This window comes from Gymnoscopelus braueri (assembly GCF_963280865.1).
Source record: "Gymnoscopelus braueri genome assembly, chromosome: 22".
NCBI classification, from domain to species: Eukaryota; Metazoa; Chordata; class Actinopteri; order Myctophiformes; family Myctophidae; genus Gymnoscopelus; species Gymnoscopelus braueri.
The window spans coordinates 17,561,122-17,583,471 of NC_137624.1; the positions used below are offsets into that span (position 1 = coordinate 17,561,122).

The 22,350-nt window shown below is 42.8% G+C and overlaps 1 protein-coding gene across 4 annotated transcripts in view; it reads left to right on the forward strand.

The window, feature by feature from the left end:
• rxraa (retinoid X receptor, alpha a) overlaps positions 1-22,350 on the forward strand; it is a 204,006-nt gene that overhangs the window by 30,976 nt on the left and 150,680 nt on the right. For all 4 annotated transcript variants that reach the window (XM_080419568.1, XM_080419570.1, XM_080419571.1 and 1 more), the window contains exon 2: positions 21,077-21,187. In XM_080419568.1, the coding sequence (XP_080275694.1) occupies positions 21,077-21,187 (111 nt within the window). The remainder of the gene's footprint in view (positions 1-21,076; positions 21,188-22,350) is intronic.

The window sequence follows — 22,350 nt, forward strand, 5'->3', positions numbered from 1 at the left end:
GTGTGCAAGTGTTGAATGTTTTGTGAGAGAGAGAGAGAGAGCGAGAGGGAGAGAGAGAGAGAGCCTGCATTATATCATTGTTCCCTATCAAAAATATACCAAATATATGATAATATATGATTTTGGGTGTCCTGTCCCTTTAATTTAACTCTTACTCTAACCCTCACGGTCCGTTTGAGACCACCTTTACACTCTTAAAGTTGAATTAACACCGAGGGTTTCCACTTGTGTAGGTTCCCTGTCATCCTACTCCGCTGGGTCTTAAAACACATGTGCACTCAACAAAGGCTAGAAGAACAAACACAACCGGCTTGTTTTCTATTCTTCCTTTGGCATTGTGAAGGCTATGGTACAGCAAGTGAACCGGATTTGGTTACAGCCCGGCTAGACTCATGAACTCCGTATCCCCAATGAATGGCCTCAGTTGCCATGCAAGCTTTGAACGTCAGCACAGCAGGCAAGCAAGTTCAGGGTGAGCAACAACAACTGAGTATTCATTTACACAACCGTATAGAAGGGACCGACTGTGTATATGTCCTTAAAATAACCTCCAAAGTTCAACGTTCACCATCGGCAAATACAGACCGTCCGAATACTTAAATACGTTGTTTAATTTTGGCCAAGAGAATCATAAGAATCCATAATAAAGAAAAAATAGATTTTGTATACCATGTATATATATACTGTATATTTATTGTAATTTAAGACTTATAAGTCCCTATTTTTTATCTCACCTGCGTGATCTCACACACACACGCACACACACACACGCACACCCACACACACACACACACACACGCACTTATATCATATTACTTAATAAAGTAAAATTATATTATTGAATTGAATACCAGGAATGTTATCTCTTTCCCAGGATGGACACAAACGTTCCACTACTGCTTCTCTCTTGTGATCTCGATCTTGATTTTCATCTCGTAACAAGATTCACCCACAGTTAAGCTGCTAACCATAGCTTCTTAACAGTATGTATGCAAACCTGCATGCACCTTATACTCACATACTTACTGTATGTAGATCGGAGAGATATAGGAGTGACAGACAGACAGAGAGACAGAGATGGTACTGTGTGCCTGTTGGCCCTCCTCGCAGGCCACGTGTAGCCAGGGCTGTCCCTCTAACCCACTCAGACCGGCGGGAACGCGTCTGTGTCATTTTATAGATTTATTTGGGCTATTAAAAAAAATAGCAACATTTTTGCAAATCTTTATGTTTTCAAAGCGAACGTTTGTGACTCAAATCTTTGCTTCATGGGGGTCCCTGGAACAAAAACATTTTGAGATGGGGGGGGGGGGGGGTCCAAGGCCAAATGCGTATCTAAAAACGTTTTTCTAAATCCTAACAGTATGTTGCTATATCAGCGGTGCTCCAACTTCTCCATGTCAAGGACCCCCCAAAATGTATACAGTATGTGTTTGGCCGTGGACCCCCCCATCTCAAAACATGTTGTTCCCAGGGACCCCCCCCGGAAGCACAGATCGGAGCACACATTTCCCACGATTTCCCCCCCCAAAAAATAGCAGATCTACAAGCTCGTAGCGCGGCACTCGGTGCCGCGCTATGAGCTTGTATATCTGCAATTTTTTTGGGTATAGCCACAAATACATCTTAAAAAAATGACACGGATGTCGTTCCCGGGTCTGAAAGGGCTAAAGAGAGGCAGGGCCTCTCTCTGGCACGGTCTCAGGGGAAAGACCCATGCAGCCCCCTTTGGAATGCATGGCATGGCTGGAATCCATTCCTGAAGAGCATAGTAGCACACATACATCACTCAGGATGCAACAGGGGGTCAACGTGCTGGTCCTAAACACAGTCACCTGCGTTTAGCACGTCCACCTAACAGCGCGGTGACGTTTCAGCAGGATATCTGATTGAAAAAAATCAAACAAAAATCATCTGTGAACTTCAGAACTTCTTTTCGGACATGAAGCTGCTGAAAGAAGAAATTAGATAACGTTGCTGTCCGGCAGAAACCAGCTAACTCCATTTTTCCGCTTTTGCATTTTTTTTTTCTCCATAAATCAGTGCTATTGAACACCCTTTACGTCTGTGTGTTGGTAAAAAAAATATTGAACCAATGAAAAGTATTATAAAGCGCTTCTGACCAAACCAACTCCATTGGATCCTCAAACTTTCTGCTAAACCAGCTACGGAAGTCCACCAAAGGGGGGTGGAGTTAGCTGGTTTTGCTAACTCCAGGCTCCACCCCTTTTTGACCTCCAACCTCATAGTCCATATTCACACGGTGGCCATTTTGGAATTTAACATTGCGTTGCTGTGGCAACTGGGTTGGCAACTGGGGTGGCATTTCATTGACTTAATGGCAATATGGCCGCCGTGTGAATATGGTCTATTGTGAGCTTGGAGGTCCATTCAGCTGTTCTTATCAACGATGAACAAAACCTCACTTTTTGTTTTGTTTTTGTCATTTCCTTGAAAAATGAACATTTTGGAGTTAGCTGGTTGCTGCCGGACAGCAGAGATAAGAAGATTACACCGTATACAAAGGCATCAGTTTAATCTGCAAATCTGTTATGAAAGTGTCGTGAGGCTAAAACTTGCATCAAAGGGAATGGAACAAGTTCTAGAACACGCCCATGCTAGTCCCCGAATTGATTACAAAGGAATACTAATTGATAAAAAAAGGAAGAGTGACACAGATGCATCCTTTTTTTGTACGCAACATTCACGATATCGGAACTAATCGTCTTTTTATAGTATATAATATGACCCACTGACCAAAAGACTGAAATTCACAATATTCACAAAGTGGCCATTTTGCTTTTACTTAATACACTACAGTGTACACCTACCCCAAGATTGGTAACTGTTCACTAGCTCCAGGTGTCATTTGAAATATGAACCACTTGAATACTAGCATCCTTATTCTGGTATGTCACACGATAGGGAACATGCTGCGAAAATAGGTAAACATTCGGCAAAAATAGCAGATCGGCAAGCTCACAACACACTGTGATACTATTTTCTGCGAAGGCATTTGGTGTTTGAGGAACATTTTGAGGGAAAAACTTTACCCTGTAGTACATTACCCCAACATAAAAGCATTGCAATACATATTTGTAGTTATTGCTTTCTAACAGCTCTGTTATGTATATTGTATTTAGATCTTTTTTTATGGCCTCTCTTGTGCTCTCTGCTTGAGTAAGCAGAGTTCACTCCAGCTCCAGATGGTTTTTTTTCAGTTTTTTGGAATATACTGTACTGCCTCACTTAATATTTATATGATTCGCACAACAGGCCTAAATGCACTATTTCCCTCGCCCCATCTGTGCTTTTCATTCATCCGAAGAGTACACTTTAAGTACGCTAGATAGTAGATACTATACCTAGAAAATGGTCTTTACCTTCATGTTGTCTTTCAATTCCACTAAAATATATGGTTTTATATATCAATCAATGTTTTAAAGGAAAACACATTGTGTGTTAGAAGTATTATAATTTTGACAGAATTGTCTAGAAAATGTTGTACAACCAGCATTGCGTTAGTTTATTAACTTAAAGTGCAAATCGCTCTATCAAGGGAAGCTTTGTTGATTTGGTTAGGACGCGATCCTTCAACCAAATGAGACACAATTGTTTGGGAGCAGTGCATGGTAAAGTCCTAAATCCCAAAGTAATTTAAGGCAAAGCTGACCTGTTTGGGTGAATCTTTACACTCTTCAGACTTAACCCATTAAGACCGGGACCGCATCTGTGTGTAATTCTGAGGTTTCTTTGGCTATTAAAAAAATAGCAGATATACAAGCTCACAGCGCGGCGTGAGCTTGTATATCTGCTATTTTTTTGAAAAAATGTAATCGTGAAAATATGTGCAAATCTTTTAATGTATATTTACATTTATTACTCAAATCTTTGCTTCTGGGGGTCCCTGGTCCCATAGCGCGGCATATCTGCTATTTTTGAATAGCCAAAGTGTAAAATAATGCCTTAAGTGGTTACACAGATGTGTGTTCCCGGTTTAAAGGGGTTAAATGAATGTAGCCTACTGTACGCTGATGATGTTTCTGTGGTGGGTGGGGATGCGTATACTGTTGCACTCGTGCATGGCCTCACTGGCCTGTGTGGAGCTAAAACAACCGAGACAGAGTGTGTAGGAGGGTTTTAAGTCCAACAAAAAAAAGCAGAGTGAACCAAATGATAATGCAAACCTTCACTTTTACCTTGCGTGTAGTGGACCTTGATCCACCGATGTGGGTCAGACAGAACACACAGTTCCCAGGCAAAGAAAAGAGAACGTGGGTGGCAGAACGGCTACCTTCACTACTGTATGTGTGCATGTGTGTCCCAGGGTTCATGTCTCTCCCTATGCTCATGTGTGTGCACGTGTGTCCTTGTGTGCATGTGTGTCTAGGCCTGTCACAATTATTACATAATCGTCTAATCGCAATCATTTTATATAATCGCGATTATTTTTGCATAATCGTCATAATCAATGCCATGTTAAAAAAATGTCAAAAATAGTGGAAATAGCAGATCTATAAGCTCAAAACGCGTCGCGAAGCGACGCGTTTTGAGCTTATAGATCGGCTATTTCCGCTATTGATTATCTTTTAAGTATAAAGTAATTCAATATGTTATTTGTCATATCTGCCCTGTGCCACTTTTGTTTATGAAAGCTAAAAGCCAAACAGAAATTTCATTTATATCCATTCATTTTCAACGACGGAAACGCAATTAAATCGTTAATCGCAGTTATTAGAGCGATAATTAATCGTCAACTTAAATTTGTAATCGTGACAGCCCTATGTGTGTCCAGGGTTGCCAGATCTGTTTATTATAATTTCCCTGCAAGATTTTATTTGAAAATAGCCGATCACAACAACACGTTGCGATGCGACGCGTTGTGAGCTTGTAGATCTGCTATTTTCAAATAGCTGATGCATATGTTAAAGTGCTCATGTGGCCCATAGTCACCTCTTTTGGGCTGGTTTTCCTAGACCTGGTTGCTTGTTTCTTTCACATAATCTGGCAACACTGTGTGTGTCCCTGTGTCCACGTGTGTCCCTGTGTCAACACGTTGTGAGCTTGTCGAGCTTCATGTGTGTCTTTGTGTCCCTGTATGTGTGTCCGTCCACATTCTCTGGGACTGTGGCATGTGTGTGTGCTTGTTTATCTCTGCGTGTAGATTCAGAATGTACTGGATGTACAGTACTGTGTGTGTGTGTTTGTTTACCTCATTGTGAACATTCAGAATGTACTATGTGGATGTGTGTGTGTGTGCGCGTGTGTTTACCTGTCAGTGTGTACGTTCAGAATGTACTGGGCTGAGCTGGTGGTTGGTGGGCGGTGGCTAACGATGGACTCACTGCTCACACACACACACACACACACACACACACACACACACACACACACACACACACACACACACACACACACACACACACACACACACACACACACACACACACACACACACACATATACACACACACACACACACACACACACACACACACACACACACGCTCTGTACAGCTGTGTGTGTGTGTGTGAGCACTGAGGACAGTAGTTGTGCGTGGGCGTGTTGAGTCAAATTAGCAGGCTAACAGGAAGCGTTGCTCCAGTGCCTTCCTCCAGGACGCATGCAGGCAGCGGGGTCAGAGGTCACCAGTCTATACACCGCTCCACGCTTTGCCTCGCCGTCTGCCTCGTGTGCCTCCACCGCCGCCCAAAATAGCCCATCTGAAATCTAATCGGGCTTCATAGTACCCCCAGTGCAGTGGTTCTCAAAGGTGGGTCGGGGGGACCCCCAGGGGGCCTTAGGAGGGGTTCCTGCATGGCTGTCCCCAGCTAAATCGGTTAATATAGCATCAAATTCAGTTAAACCGCTTTAATCCTACATAATGGCTACTTAAAAAGAATATGTTGAACAAAATCTGGAAAACTTTGAACATTTTTTTAAAACATTTTAAATGGCACAAAATATTTTCAGATGGGGGTCTGTGGCCATATATGAATGTGGGGGTCCTTGATGTGAAAATGTTTGAGTTGCAGAGGGGAGGTGTGTGTGTCTGTGTCCAGCTGATGCTCGTTGACGCTCGTTAATGTTATATACATCAAGGCAATTATGTTTCTGCACTCGTTTTCGGTTTCGAACAAGAATTTTCCTGTTGGTCCTATTTGGCTGCTTATCAATGAATCGATTAATTGATCGATAAGGTTATCAACTATCAATTAACGAATGAATCGATCATTTGCATCCCTAGTTTGAGTACCACTGCAGGCTGCAGCAGGCTGTACCAAAAAATATATACCGGTATATATTTCACCCACTCACACACACCTGTAAACTTGTGATGCAACAATAAAGTTGGAAGTCGAATTGCAGCGCGTTATTGTCAGCGGGGAATAAAAATAACAGTTTTGACACTAGAAGCTGAAGCGGTTGCAGGCTTGGGTGAATCCTACACACATTGGATAAATCTCCACCCGCTATCTATTAAACCAAAGCCCATAAAACAAGAGTTTTCTCCCTGTTTTCTCCCCTTCCTGGCTGGCGGTGATATTTTTTTCGGCAAGGAGGGTAGAATGAGCCAGTGTGAGCCGTGCCAAATGCTGCTGCTGGCGTGGGTAGACACTCCGTCATGTGAGCGGCTACTGTGGAGATCTTGCGGAGGGATAGTGGATTTTTAACCCATTAAGGCCTGAAGCCGATTAAAAAAAAAAGTCTTCTAAATCCTAACAGTTTTCTGGAAAAAAAAGAACAAAAACATGTTTCTATATCAGCGTTTTTCAATCTTTTTCATGTTAAGGATCCCCCAAAATAATATTGTATTTGGCCGCGGACCTCATCTCAAAATATATTGTTCCAGGGACCCCCCCAGAAGCAAAGATTTGAGTTCAAAATGTTCGCTTTAAAAATATATATATATATTCGAAGATTTGCTAAACTTTTCATGATTTTTCAAAAAAAAATTGCGGATCTACAGCTTGTATATCTATTTTTTTTTAAATAGCCTAAAAAGTACAAAATGATGGTTAAAGTGGTTTACGCTGACGCGTTCCCGGTTTGAAGGGGTTAAATGCTTCCTTGTGTCCGTTCCTCCTGGTCAAAGGAGCCTCTTTTCCCCCCTCAGCAGCTCTTCTGAGTCCAATAACACAAATTTGATTAGAGTCGTTTTTGCCCCCGAGAAGCTGCTCCTCAAGGCGAGGCGGCAATTGAGGCCTCTTTTTGTCTCCCGGTTTGCCCCCCGGAGGAAAAGGCCTGACGACGCGACACAAGCCATGTCTTTGAACCTCCCCATATCTTCTCTTCCCCCTCTAACCTCATTTACCACTCTGTCTCTCTGTCTCTGGGTGCGTTCGGATATTGCACACCGGAGCGCACTCGCCTATTAGTTTGTATTGGCCAGTGCGCTCAGTGCTGTATTTCCGAACGCACCCTCTGTCTCTCTCTCTCTGTCTCCCTCTCTTTTCTTTCCTGCCACACTGCCCTGTCCTGCAGTGGTGGAAAAAGTACACGTTCTTTTTAAACTTAAGTAAAAGTATCAATACTGCAATGTAGAAATACTCAGTTACAGTCCGGAATTCAATTTCTTTTTGAGTAAAAGTACAAAAGTACTTGTATCAAAATGTTCTTAAGCACCAAAGTAGAAAGTACTCATCATGCAGAAAGTCCCATTTCACAAGTTTTCAAATTGTAAAATTTAAAAATCGTTTGAAAATAAAAGTAATTTTTGAGATGTAGTGGAGTAGAAGTAAAAGTACTGAAAACTGGAAATACTCCAGTAAAGTAAAAAAATACCTAAAAATTACAGTACAGTACTTGAGTAAATGTACTTTACACCCCTGCCTGCCACACTGCTGCCCTGTCCATGGCCGCTCAGCAAACCACCTTGCTTTAGGTTTTGGTTGCTCCACAATGTGTGCGACAGAGACACATGTATGGCTATAATAAATCATTAGCTGCTAGCATAGGATTAGCATCAAAGTGGGCTTTGACCACATGAATCCTAGTGTCCCTATTCTGGCTTTCTGGTGGGGGCGAACATTCAGCAGAAATAGCCGATCTAAACCACACAAAGCGCCGCAACTGAGCTTGTAGATTGGCTATTTTCGGCAAAGAGGTTTGGTGTCTGTGGGAGGGTTGCATCGGGGAGAACGAGAGAGAAGTTCAGGGTCAAAGTCACTTTTACAACACAAAGGAGGGTTGAGGGGCTGGTTGCTCAAAATATTAAAAAAGTATCATAAGGTAGTACAATAAAAATAAAAAAAATCTGACGAGATAAAAAAAATTGAAACCTGGAACGCGTCTGTGTAACCACTTTAACCATCATACTTTGGCTATTCAAAAATAGCAGATATACAAGCTCATAGCGCGGCACCGAGTGCCGCGCTATGAGCTTGTAGATCTGCTATTTTTGAATAGCCCAAAGTATAAGATAATGGTTCAAATCTAAAATGACAGATGCTTTGGTGTCAGTAGGCTCAAACGTGCACTTTTTTTCCTTTTTTTGGATGGGCACTAGCCTGCCGAGTATCTTAGATCTAGATCTGTAGATCCAATGGGGGGGGTTTTCTACTGCCACAGAACATCCTGCTGTCAATCAGCCTAAGCCACACTTAGAAGTGCCTCAGTCATAACCCCAGTGTCAACAGCTCCGCTGTGGAGCGGCATCAATATTTAATGAATGTTTACATATTTTCTACTGAAAAGCACATAAGCTAAGTGGGTTGCTCGGGTCCGCAAGGCTGTGCCGCACAGGGACGACGGTATACCGTTGAGGGGGGGGTTTAACAGCTTTTTGACAATAGTTTTCTGTTATTTGTTTGCTGTCTTTTCTCGAGGAGAAAAGAGGTTATCCCGCTGCACACACACCGTTCTGTTCTCCAAGGTTGTCCAACCTTTTATGTTATTCAGGGAGAACTGGAATTCATCATGAATAGAATTTTTTTTTGCTGTATGTGAGTGTATTTTCTTTTTCTATGTGCGTTTCAAACTTTTAGCCACAAGACGAGCATTCTTTTCCCCCTTGAAGGTTAGCTATACGGTTTACTTCAGTTGAAGTATGACTACGTTGCAGTGTTTGGTCCGTGGCTGTACTAAATTCTTCAAGTTATACTATATTATGGTATTAGACGAATGAATAAAGACCCAGTTTGTGCCCCGTGGGTGTTATAGTCAGACACGCGTAATAGATAATGCACTACCGTATGCACCCAAACGTCGGGAGTTTCACAAAGGTCATCTTTGTCAGATCTACCAATCTTACAAAGATGCCTTGCGGCTTCGAGTGACACACCGGGGCAACTGCCACTTTCATTATCCTGAGACTATGTGAAAGTGCAGACTCAATTTGAGACAGAGTAGAAGGGCATTTTGTCTACAAGAGCCGTTACCAAAAAAAAAGGTGTTCTTGTTAATTTCAAGAGCGCCTCGGTTTAGGCCTCGCAAAAACACAGTTAATAAGTCATTCAATAAAGCTGTCCAGTTAAGGTTTTTATTGCCTGTGCCGCAGACCTCAAACAGAAGTTGGTATTGTGACTCAGGAATTGAGAAGAAGGAAAAAAAAATGCATGTTGCAGCCGTGTTGATTTCGTCGACTAGAACTATGACGAAAAATGTTAGTCGACTACCTTTTTTCACTGACGAAAACGAAATAAAAAATCAATAACAACTAGGTTATGATGACTAAAACTAAGACTAAATATATTGACAATTTCGTCAACAAATAAAAACTAGACTAAAATGTTAGTGAGGAACGAGTGGAGAAGACAAGTAATTTTATGTCTGGTTGTGCTCTGAAAATAGCAGATCTACAAGCTCACAACGCGTCGCAGCGCAATGATTTGAAAACTTTAGTTACTACAGCAGTTACTTTGTAGATTTGATTATTATTACAAAACATACATTAACCACTTCAGCCCTATATGCATTTTGGCCATTTGAAAATAGCAGATCTACAAGCTCACAACGCGTCGCAGCGCGACGCGTTGTGAGCTTGTAGATCGGCTATTTTCAGCATGCAACCAAGTGTAAAATCAGCCATTACGACGCCATCAAGGCACCGCCAAAATACATTTTAGTCGACTAAATCAACTGTAGATTTAGCCGATTATAATCTTATGATATTTAGTCGACTAAAACTAGACAAAAACTAAGACATTTCAGATGACTAAAATATGACAAAAACGTAATGGAATTTTATTCAAAAGACTGACTAAAACTACATCAAAATTTGCTGTCAAAATCAACACTATGTTGCTGTTTTTGGTCGCTTTTGTATTCATTCTGGTGAGGGCTAATCATAACACAGACCTCTTGTGTAGGAGAACCGTAGTCATTATGGTAAATATGACCCTAACTTTAGCGCTTGTTTTGCCTCAACCTGGACGTTGTGTCTTCCAGCCAAGGTCTTCCTTCACTGGCATCTGCTTCTGTAGATTTAGTCTGACCTTCCTTCAGGGCTAAAAGAAGTCGTCAGGTGACTCATGTTAACCATAGCAGTCTTTTCCCTACTAATTCGCCAAGGCAAAAACAAATGACGGTACCCGGTGTACAATTTTGAGGTATTTTTTTTACGTTATCGGAGTATTTCCAGTTTTCAGTACGTTTACTTCTACTCCACTACATCTCGGAGGCAAATATTATACTTTTACTCCACTACAATTATTTGAAAACTTTACTACGGTAGTTACTTTGTAGATTTAGATTATTATTACACAACACACATTAACCACTTCAGCCCTAAACGCATTTTGGCCATTTGAAAATAGCAGATCTACAAGCTCACAATGCGTCGCGATGCGACGCATTGTGAGCTTGTAGATCGGCTATTTTCGAAAGATTTGTATACATTTGAAAACTTGTGAAATGGGACATTCTGCAGACTTGAGTACTCTCTACTTTTGGTACTTAAGTACATTTTGGTACCAATACTTTTGTACTTTTGCTCAAGTACATTTTGTAATTACGGATTTTTACTTGTAACGGAGTATTTCCAAATTGCAGTATTGATACTTTTACTTAAGTAAATGTGAGTGCTCTTTCCACCACTGACCAAGAAATCTGCAGCCATGAGTCCAGAGTGTGAGGAGGCCTTTCATATCCAGGAAGAAGCCACGCTCCTCTCGATTCTTTGGGTGCGAGCCTGGTCTTTTGGGTATTTTGACACAGAATACCATATGAAATGGTTATGGTGCCACAGGGGCCTGTAATTCCCTTGAAAGCCAATACCCCTCGTTCCACCCTATGGGGTCAACCAAACGTCCTGGGACCCAAGCTCACTGGACTTACTCTGGTTGACCTGTCCTGTCACTGGATTGGCTGCTTGGGGACCCCAAAGGTCTCCGTGGTGGGTCTATAGCTGGGGTTGGAATTTCAGTCCAGGCTAGAGTTTCTACAAGCACGCACGCACGCACGCACGCACACACACACAGGGGGAGAGCGCGAGAGAGAGCGCTCTAAACTGCACCATAGACTCACAGGCTTTAATACTAGAGAAAACACACCGAAACTACTTTCACCCACATAGCCCTTCCAATGAACTTAGTGTGAACTTAGCATGCACTTAGACCTACCTACAGTAGCGTATAGCCTTGGCTTTGCGAGGGATAAAGGTGTGTTTAAGTAATGGCTTGGTTTTTTTTTAGGGAAATTATCTAAGGGAAGGATGAGAGTTTGCAGATGGAGCAGATATGCTGGGATCAGGGTGGATGTTTTCCGTGCCGAACGGCTTCGGAGAAAGACGCACCATTTTTTATCTCTGATTGGGGCACTTAACTTAATTTCTTTTAGAGCTACGTGATGTGAGCTTGTAGATCGGCTATTTTTGGCACTGCACGACACAGGCGGGCAATTAGTATAAATCCGGCTTAAGGTGTGTGTTGGACCCGCAGCTACTGTCAGAGCATCAGTTGTTGGTGTAATGAGACGAGAGGCTGCTTTATGTGATTAGCCCTTTCCAGTGGAAAGCTAAACATCGGTGGTTCATTGAGTGCGGTGGCACTTGATGGTCTGTAATTATAGGCACTAATTAGAAAACCACACAGACCTGTGTTGCGTTTCTGTTGCCCCTCTGTCTTTACTAGCTTCCTGTCTCTCTGCGTGGTCCCGTCAAAATAAACAAAAACTGGTTTAAAAAATAAAATAAACGATTTTTCAAAAAAAAAATATAAATACAGTAAAACAGCATGAAATGCAACTTCGTAATGTGAGGCAGCAGCTTAGGCTTGTGATCCCCCTCACATCCAAATATATTTTTTCACTCTTTTTAATCAAATTATTTGGGAGTTAACCGATTTTATGATTCAAGGACAGTTAGCGCGTTAGCTATTCTGCGGATATCAGGATTCGAGTCTAAGGGAGGGTGGAGGGAGGGAAAAAAAAACATGCAACACACAATGGTTCTTTGCTCTCAAGGACAGTGAGCAAAAAACTCACTCGCGTACAATCCCGTCCCGAAGCCTCCAAGGCTGCAGTTGATGAGGGACATCACACAGTATAATCCTGAGTGTGGAGGAGGAGGGTTAGTGGAGTATACAGTAGTTAGTGAAGCTCTATTCATTTCTCACGTACTCTAACGAGTTGAGAGTCGCAGGCTGAACAGTCACCCTGCAGAGAGGGGAGAGAAGAAGAACCGCTGAAGGTGAATGGCATTTACAACGGTTTACCCTGTCCCCCCCGATTGATAGCTCGTCCGCCGGTCCATTTCTCCCCACATGGGAAAGGCTTCTTTTTTTTATTTTATTATGCCTGGAAGATGCATTAAGGGCCCAATGAACTTTGACCTTGGGCTTGATCACCCCGGTAACACCAAACAGGAACAATGGACGGGGGGCTTTAAGAGGATGAGGCTCTGCCCGCGGATCCCCCGGAGCTCTCATAAACGCGTGAATGTATTTCAGTAAAAAAGACAGGACTCGGGTCATCTCGTAAAAGTTGTGCCCATAGTCGCGGGGCGGTGTCGCGCACCAAAAATAGCCGATCTACAAGCTCACAACACGCCGTGCCACCACACGTTTGGTGTTGTTTTTCGGTGCACGCCAGCGGATAAATCGGGCATAAGGCCCACCCGCACTTTCAGCAGTGTTGTAAAGTAACTAAGTACATTTACTCAAGTACTGTACATAGGCTAAGTTCAATTTTGAGGTACTTTTACTTTACTGGAGTATTTCCAATTGTCTATACTTTTACTTCTACTCCACTACATCTCAGAGGCAAATATTGTACTTTTACTCCACTACAATTATTTGAAAACTTTAGTTACTAGTTACTTTGCAGATATAAATGATTACATTATAAAACATACATTTACCACTTTCGCCCTATTTTAAACATGGGCTATTTGAAAATAGCCGTTCTACAAGCCCACAACGCGTCGCATTGCGACGCGTTGTGAGCTTGTAGATCTGCCATTTTCAAATATTTAGTACTTTTACTTTTGATACTTTAAGTACATTTTGATGCCAATACTTTAGTACTTTTACTCAAGTACATTTTAAATTCTGGACTTTTACTTGTAACAGAGTATTTTTATATTGCAGTATTGGTACTTTTACTTAAGTAAAGAATTTGAGTACTTTTTCTACCACTGTGTCCACAGTATGAAACAACACTAACTTTTGATACCGAGGCAAATTTGACACACCTTTGTTTCATTAGCACTTTGTCATCAAGCCCGTTTTTCATTTAGGCTTATATCATTCATTACATGTCCCGTTTTTTTTTTTCATTAGTGAAACGTCTTAAAGGCCTCCCCTTCATTAGTGCGATGTTGTAAACGCTGTACGGGGGGGGTTTCATTAGAGTCCTATCTTTAATGAGGAAACCCCCAGTGTGTTTACATTGCTCTGATCCCCCCCCCCCCTTCCCAAACCCCACCCGATAGCTACGGGAGGATAATGCCGATTGGCTGTTGGTGGGGTGTAGGGGGGGGATGTTTGAGCTTGTCTCTTCCCCTGAAGAATCGGATCATGCAGTTATTAGCGCCAATGAGATCCTCCTCCTCTCGCTCAGCTCAGGAAGTGAAGAGAGAGAGGGAGAGATCAAACATGTCTGTAATCAAGAGCCTCGCTACAGTATAGACGAGCCGGGGCATAATGACGCTCCTGTGTGTGTGTGTGTGTGTGTGTGTGTGTGTGTGTGTGTATGTGTGATAAAGAACCTTTTTTTAATGACAAGACATGCACCTACCTTCCTTCCTTACTTACTCCTCCTGTAACTTGTATGTACATGTCGGAGAGCTTCTGCTCGCTGAGCTTTCATCGTTCAGCTTCAAGGTTCTGGAAAAATGAAGACCCTTGTGTTGACATTGATTTATAGCTGCTAAAAAGAAAAAGATGGGTGTTTGGAAATCCATGTATCTGTTTCCCCCCCCCATCCCCCCAACACAGATTTTTTTCATCAGAGATAGCCCGATGTTGTGAGCCTGTAGATCGTCTGTTTACGACGGAATGTAAATTATAAGCGATAGAAGTATAAGGGAGTATGGGCCTTTTTTTTATATAGGTTCTGTTCTGCGTTCGTATGGTGGTGGAGATACAGTTACTCTAAAAGGGTTGTTTATGAAATCAGCTGAAACATTGCAATGTTGCGTACAATGTCTTAAGAATGCTCTTATTTTTTCCCATCGGATGCCTTCTGAGATGCATTTGTCCCAGATGATGTTTTAAAAAACAATGCTTTGTTTTCACTGTGTGTTCGGTGCCGTCTCCCACGGTTCCCACATTAGGTGAAGTCCCATACTATATAGCATTACTCTGTCCCATGGGGAGATTATTCCATGGTTGGCAGACCAGTTTTTTTTTTACTCCTGTCTGCTTCATTTACCAGTGATTTTTGGAAAAGCCCAACTTGACTGGGAGCCCTTGGCTCATATGCTAACGCAGTAATGGCCGGCGACATCACTCGGAGCCCTATGGCGTGTGTCATTGTGTTGCCCTTCAACCCCATTACGCAACCAGGAATTTTGCCTCTGCTCCTGGAGAATTGATTTGTTTGGTCAAGAAGAAAGACGAGGGGGGAAAAAAATCGTGGCTAAAGTATTACTGGCTGGACCCAGACCCAGACCGCGTCCAAAATAAACGTTCCCAGGATGCGGGCCAGTCAGGTGCAAACCCTTGCTACTCTTGGAACGGACTCTTTTAAGGCCTTTCCAAGCGTTGACTTATGCTTGACAACAAAAGTGCAACATCCTGAAAAAGAACAATCAATCCGTCACAGACATAAGTCACGTTAGCTCGGCCCGCTGTTTGCTCATTTCTCTCAGGCTCCGTTTCCGTTGCCGTCGTTGCGGCGTTGCCAACATAAATTTTCATTGCATCTCACTCAGGCTGGTCTTTGGATACACACACTATAACATCCACCCCGATGCTTTATGATACCGATTAAACTTTATGCGTCTTAGAGCCGATGCCGTAAGACCTGCTGGACGCCTCTCTCCGCTCATGTCAATAACATTAGCATTATTAGCGCTGTCCCAAGACGCGTCAACAACGCAAACCGTCACATTGAGTTTAACCACTTAACCCTTTAAGACCGGGTAACGCATCTGTGTCATTTTAAAGATTTTTAATATCCAAAGTAAAATAAAAAATATAAGATAATGACACAGATGCGTTCCCGGTCTTAATGGGTTAAGCCTTATATTTATTATAAAAAATAGCCCATCTACAAGCTCGCGCCGTGTCGCTTCACAGCTATTTCCGTTATTTCTCAACATACTTGACTGTTCTCGACTATTTTTGACAATATAATGACACTCCCAAAATATTGGATGCCAGGTTGGAACAAAGTTGGTAAATGTCCATCGCAGGAGAATTAGGTCTTTGTCCTTCAGTCGTGTTTGTAGACTATATGTTAATGAGTCACTCGAAATACCCCTCGAGTCTATTTTCATGGAGAATGATCTCAGTTTTCCTGTTTTCGCGTCTACATCACACTTGTAGCTGCACGGTTCAGCCCTGAATTCATCTGCAACACCAATCAAAAGCATGGAGGAATGCATTTGACAGCATACATATACCCACCTACCCAAAGCACACACACGCGCGCACGCACGTACAGTACACACACACACACACACACACACACACACACACACACACACACACACACACACACACACACACACACACACACACACACACACACACACACACTGACACATTGTCCCAGCTGCACAATGTTATATTCTTATATACATTATGTGTGTAAACACACGCACAAATAAACATATTATTATCCATTTCTCTCACTCTGTCTCTTGCTTTCCCTCTAGGCTCTCTCTCTCTCACACACACACACACACACACACACACACACACACACACACACACACACACACACACACACACACACACACACACGTGCACAGAGCACCAGCATCCTGGACAGCTTATCATGGGGAACTAATTCAATATCCCTTTGCCTGTTTAAAATGTCATTCTCTGAGCTCATCTGGAGTGACATGTTTTTCATGGTGGAAAGGAAGCTGCTTTCTTGGGCTCAGAACTCTATGGCGTGTGTGTGTGTGTGTGTGTGCGTCCGCGTGCGCTCTCGAAAATCTAAAGGTCATCATGAGGAAGGAATAAAAAGATCAGGCCGTGCGGAGATCTGCCGATTCCGATGACATCCGCATGAACTACCCCGTCGATAAAGACAGAAACTAGTCTCAGTCCGGGAAATGTTAAAGAACACAAATAAGTTCCCAGTTTGACTCGAGGCTGACCCCGTCGCTCACACAGCGAAAGGCCACTCGGGAAGCAACGACCGTTAATTCCATTTAACGGATCAGCAAAGGGCCGTAAATAAGTGGTTGATTCCAGCATATTGACCGATATGTATACGAGGTCAGAGGTTTGGTGGCGTTCGCATGATGTCTGTCGATTCATTTATGGTGTATTTAGTCGCTGGTCTCCTCATCTCTCTGCCTGGTTTTTGTGGTACTGTTAGGTTATTTAAAGTCTGCTATTTTTGAAATTTAAACTTACTGTAGATAGAGTACAGTTAAGGACATATACGTTTCTCCTCGACGTTGTTTGCAACGTTCCCCCCCTCCCGTTTCTCCTCTGCTGGTAGGGATGATGTCAGTGACAGGGGGGGTGAATACGTGGTCCGGAGGGGGGGTTACAGACCACTCAGTTGCCCCATTGTGCCAGATAATGACTTCCCTATTGAGAATGACCCCCCCTGACCCCAACCAGAGACAGACAGCAAGACGGGCCTCCTCTCTCTCTCAGAGCCCCCCAAGGCACCTCCTCGGCCCAATTTGGCATTTCGCCCGCACACAAGAGTCTCGTCCCTGGGCCACCCTGTGGCCTCTCCCATATGCCACCCCCCTCCCTGGCTGTCTGCCCCCCCCTCCCTTCTGGAGACCCTGGTCTATAGACCTGGGGTTTCCCAGGTTCCCAAACCTTTTCACAAGATACATTTGGGTGTCTCCCTGGGACCCAAACTTAGAAAAATTACATTATGAATTAACCACTTAAACCCCCATATGGGTCATTGGAGTCCCTCAGGACTCGATACTCTAGTGTCTTTTCTGTTCTTGTGGGCAAAGCTTTCGCTGAAAATAGCAGATGGACAAGCTCTCAGTCGCGTTGTGAGCTTGTCGATCTGCTCACAATACAGATGATGGTGTTCAAGTGGTTAATGAACCACTTGAGCCCTATTTAATAGTGAAAATAGCCAATGTACAAGCTCCATCTACAAAGTTAAAAGTTGTGTGCTTGTAGATCTGTTATTTCCACTATTTCTTAAACGTTTTTTTTAATTAATGGATTTTGTTTTAAACTTTTGAAAATCTTTTGAAACATTAAAAATGAAGAGATATTTACTTGCCGCACATAAAAATGGGTAAAAAATGTATCCCCGACCCGTTGTTTGGGAAACTCTGGTCTAGACTCTGGTGTCTGTGAGGCTGGCAGCGCTCCCAGGGTGAGGAAGTTAGGGTGAGGGCCAACCAGCAGCGCTCCCAGGGTGAGGAAGTTAGGCTGAGGGCCAACCAGCAGTGCTCCCAGGGTGAGGAAGTTAGGGTGAGGGCCAGCCAGCCACACAGCTGTTACATGTGAGAGGTTAGCCTGGGTCTGATGGTGGCAGGAGGCTGGGCCAGATGTGCTGTCTCTTCTCATGCAGACCAGGGGAAGGCACAGGGGGGGGGGGGGGGGTCTTAGCCAGTGTGGTTTTCAGTGCTGGAAAGTAACTAAGTACATGTACTCAAGTACTGTACTTAAGTACAATTTTGAGGTGTTTATCCTTGGCTTGAGTATTTCCAAATTCCATTACTTCTACTCCAGTACATGTCAGAGACAAATGTTGTACTTTTACTCCACTACAATTATTTGAAAACGTAGTTACTTTGTAGATTTTGATTATTATTACAAAACATACATTACCCACTTAGCCCTATATACATGTCGGCCATTTGAAAATAGCCGATCTACAAGCTCACAATGCGTCGCATTGTGAGCTTATAGATCTGCTACTTTCAAATGATTTTTATTGGGACATTCTGTATAATGAGTACTTTTACTTTTGGTACTTAAAGTACATTTTGATGCCGATGCTTTTGTACTTTTACTCAAGTACATTTTGAATTCTGGACTTTAACTTGTAACGGAGTATTTCTACATTGCAGTATTGATACTTTTACTTAAGTAAAAAAAATGTTAGTACTATTTCCACCACTGGTGGTTTTCAAACTTCCTGTGCCCAATTAAGGCACACCAGTGGGCGAGTTGAAAGCTCACACACCTGTTGTGAAAACAGCCGATCTACAAGCTCACAGCATGTCACAGTGCGAAATGTGAGCTTGCCAGAGAAAACGTGCCACTGATCGGTCCAGCACTTTGCAAGATTAGCCCTGGCCTAGACACACACACACACACACACACACAGACACACACACACACACACACACACACACACACACACACACACACACACACACACACACACACACACACACACACACACACACACACACACACACACACACACACTTACAGAGACTCACAGACAGACCCTCTTCTAGACTAGCCACACCATAAGGACAGCAAACAAAAACCGTGTTGTCTTGGCAACCACGTTTCTATTCCAACAAACGGCTGCCACAGTTTGATCATTACTGTTGTTATGGTTAATAGGTGTCAAAACTCAAGGCTTGATGTGGTTAAGTGATGCAGAGAGACTTAAATGGCTTTTTGATTACAAGGTATTTGCATTCGCTGATCATTTAGAAGGCGGCGGCTTCGGTTAAGGGAACAAAGAGAACATAATATACTTGACGTGTTTATTTTGGCTCTTGTTGGCTCACAAATAATTATTTCATAAATTTTCAGGCAGCTTATTGAGAAGTGTGTGTAACATAATTGTTTTTGTGGTGTCTTATTACAAGATACGAACAAAAATAAATAAATCATTCATTCATTCATACATACAGTATCCTACTATAATTCTACAAACCTGGTTTGTAGTGCGTGGTGAGGCCAAAATGTGTTCTGCCCGGTTCTCCTCAGTGGCTGGAGCAATTGATCTGAATTTGCACACAAACATTGACCATTACCATGTGCGAATTTCACCAAATCTCAGCTGTTTATTATCGTTTTTGTGTAAAAGAATGTCGCCATGGTTACGGATGGCCCCGCGAGCTATGGGACGAACTGCCTCCCGGGTCGCCAGATCATGTGCGCATATCCCCCACGGGTATGGACTAGTGTATTTTAATTAAACTGCTACTGTGAGTGAGCAAGTGAGCATTTTCCATGGCCGTGGCATAAACCAAGCAACCCTTTAACTTTCAAATTGCCGTCCCTATTTTAGGCATGTAATTCTAGGTGCAATTTAATGAAAAAAGTTTTAATTTGTATTTATTTAGACCAGGGGTCTTCAGCGTTTTCAGGCCAAGGACCCCCCTAGCTGAGAGAGAGATGAAGCAGGGACCCCCTCTATAATGTATAAAATTGTGTTTCAGATTAAACTACGCGCTGCGAGGCGTTGTGAGCTTGTAGATCTGCTATTTTTGGCTTAAGTTCTCCTCAGAAAAGGGATGCTAGGGTTCAAGTGGTTAAGGTAAAAACTAGACATGACTCAGTCATGTATACCAGCTTGCTATCTGTTTTCTCTGATTTGTCTCGCAGAATCTGGCAACACTGCTAGTGGCTCCCCATTGGCTTAGACCTGGTGCTTATTTCTCTCGCAGAATCTGGCAACACTGCCATAGAGGCGAGAGGCGTGTCTAGTACCATAGCTTGGGAGTTCAGAGGATGGGAAAGTATCCCCATTGGCTTAAAGGGCATGATGAAAAAGTGTCTAGAAAGTGTTGACCTGACTCAGTCTCTTCTTAGACCAGCGAGCTTTGCAAGCTGGTAAAAAACATACACAAAGATTTGTGCGGACCCCCTGTAGTAGCTCTGAGGAACCCCTAGAGGTCCCGGACCCCTTCTTTATCTGATTTTCTTTATAGATCTTAAGGTGGTTAACTCTGCCCTGCTCCTATACCCCTCCACCCCCCATCCCTGGTCCCTTATGAATCATACTAAAGGTTAACTCCTAATCTGTATCGACGTTCCTCTTCAACCATAGTCAGTGCGTCAGCCGACCGGCCCTCAGCACATCGTACATGATGGCTGTTTTTAGTGTCAAGTCCCATCGCCTCCTGTCTGCTAACCCAGTGGTGTGAAGTAACTAAGTACATTTACTCAAGTGCTGTACTTAAGTACAATTCTGACGGGTATTTTTTTAAACTTTATTGGAGTATTTCCAATTTTCGGTACTTTTACTTCTACTCCACTAATACATCTCAGAGGCAAATATTATACTATTTTCAAAAATATATTTTATACATTTGCAAATTTGTGAATTGGGGCATGATTAGCACTTTCTACTTTTGGTACGTTTTAGTACATTTTGATACTTTTGTGCCTTTACTCAAGTCAATTTTGAATTCCGGACTTTTACTTGTAACGGAGTATTTCTACATTGCAGTATTTATACATTTACTTAAGTAAAGATTGTGAGTACTTTTTCCACCACTGCTGCTAACCTTTTTTTTTCTCTCTCTCTCTCCCTCTCTCTCTCTCTGTGTCATTAAAGGGTTCCTCAAGCCCCAGTGTTCATTGGCTCCCCCTCAACGAGGCCGGTCAGGCGAGGCTTGTTCCTGTTTCAGCGGCATGTGTCCCCTTCACCAGCGGCGCCTATCCACAGGTAACAACCTGTCACTGGTTTTCTACGTCCGTGGTTCTCCCCCTATGACCCCTAGGTGAACTTGAGGGTGTTCCGGGGGGGGGTCCCCAGCAAATTGTTCTAGGTTATACTATCCACGGGTAAACAGCCTGTCACACGTTCTCTAGGTTAGCTCGTCTGATGGTTTCATACGCAGCAAAATCCTCAGTGTTCATTTAGCTTTGAGGATTTTGTCTCGTCTTTGGTTAGCATGTGGTGGAATTCTTACCTGTGAACTAAACAGGTAAGCAACGATATATTTTTGACATCGATAGTGGTTTTCTAGTATTCTGTCAAGTCTCACAAATTGGCATCTTGCTGAAAAGAAAACAGTGTGTTTGATTGACCTGACACATTTACTGTAATTGGTATGCGTGTGTGGTTGTGTGAGTGTGTGTGTTCATTTATTTATTTAGTTGATAGATAATACATTAGGAAAAAGTATATCTTGAATGGAAGTATAGTAGTAATACATTATTGTTCCTCATTTAGCATCAGGGCTAGTTATTCATAAAAACGTTTGTTGAAAAAAACACCTTTTTTAAGTCTACATACTAGCCTACTATAATTATTATGAAATATTACAGTCCTCATTAGGAACGTGTCATTTACTGTATTTGCGACTTTTGCTGCACGATTTACAAGAATTGGTCATCTTTATTTGTTTGTTTGTTTATTTCCTATTAAATTCATTTCTCAAATAGAGGAAAATATTGCTTGGTCTGCAGTGTAAACACGCACGCACGCGCGCGAGCACACACACACACACTCACACTCACACTCACACTCACACTCACACTCACACTCACACTCACACACACACACACACACACACGCTGGCATGCTCAATCTCCTGTCAGAGGTTTGGCTGGGGGGCCTCCTCTTAGGGCACTGCTCAGGTCTGGTTTTCACCTCTGTGATTGATGGTATATTTGCATGTGTAGCTCCACTGATGGACAAGTTAACAGAGCCCCCCCCACCCCCCCCGCGCTTACACACAAACCTCAGTTACCCTGTGTGTGTGTGTGTGTGACCTCACTATATAGCTGGGTATTCATGATCCTTAATGTACTCAAATAGATGATAATAGATGTTACCTAGAATTGTTATTTTGACACAGTAAAATATGTGTTCCAGGAACAAAC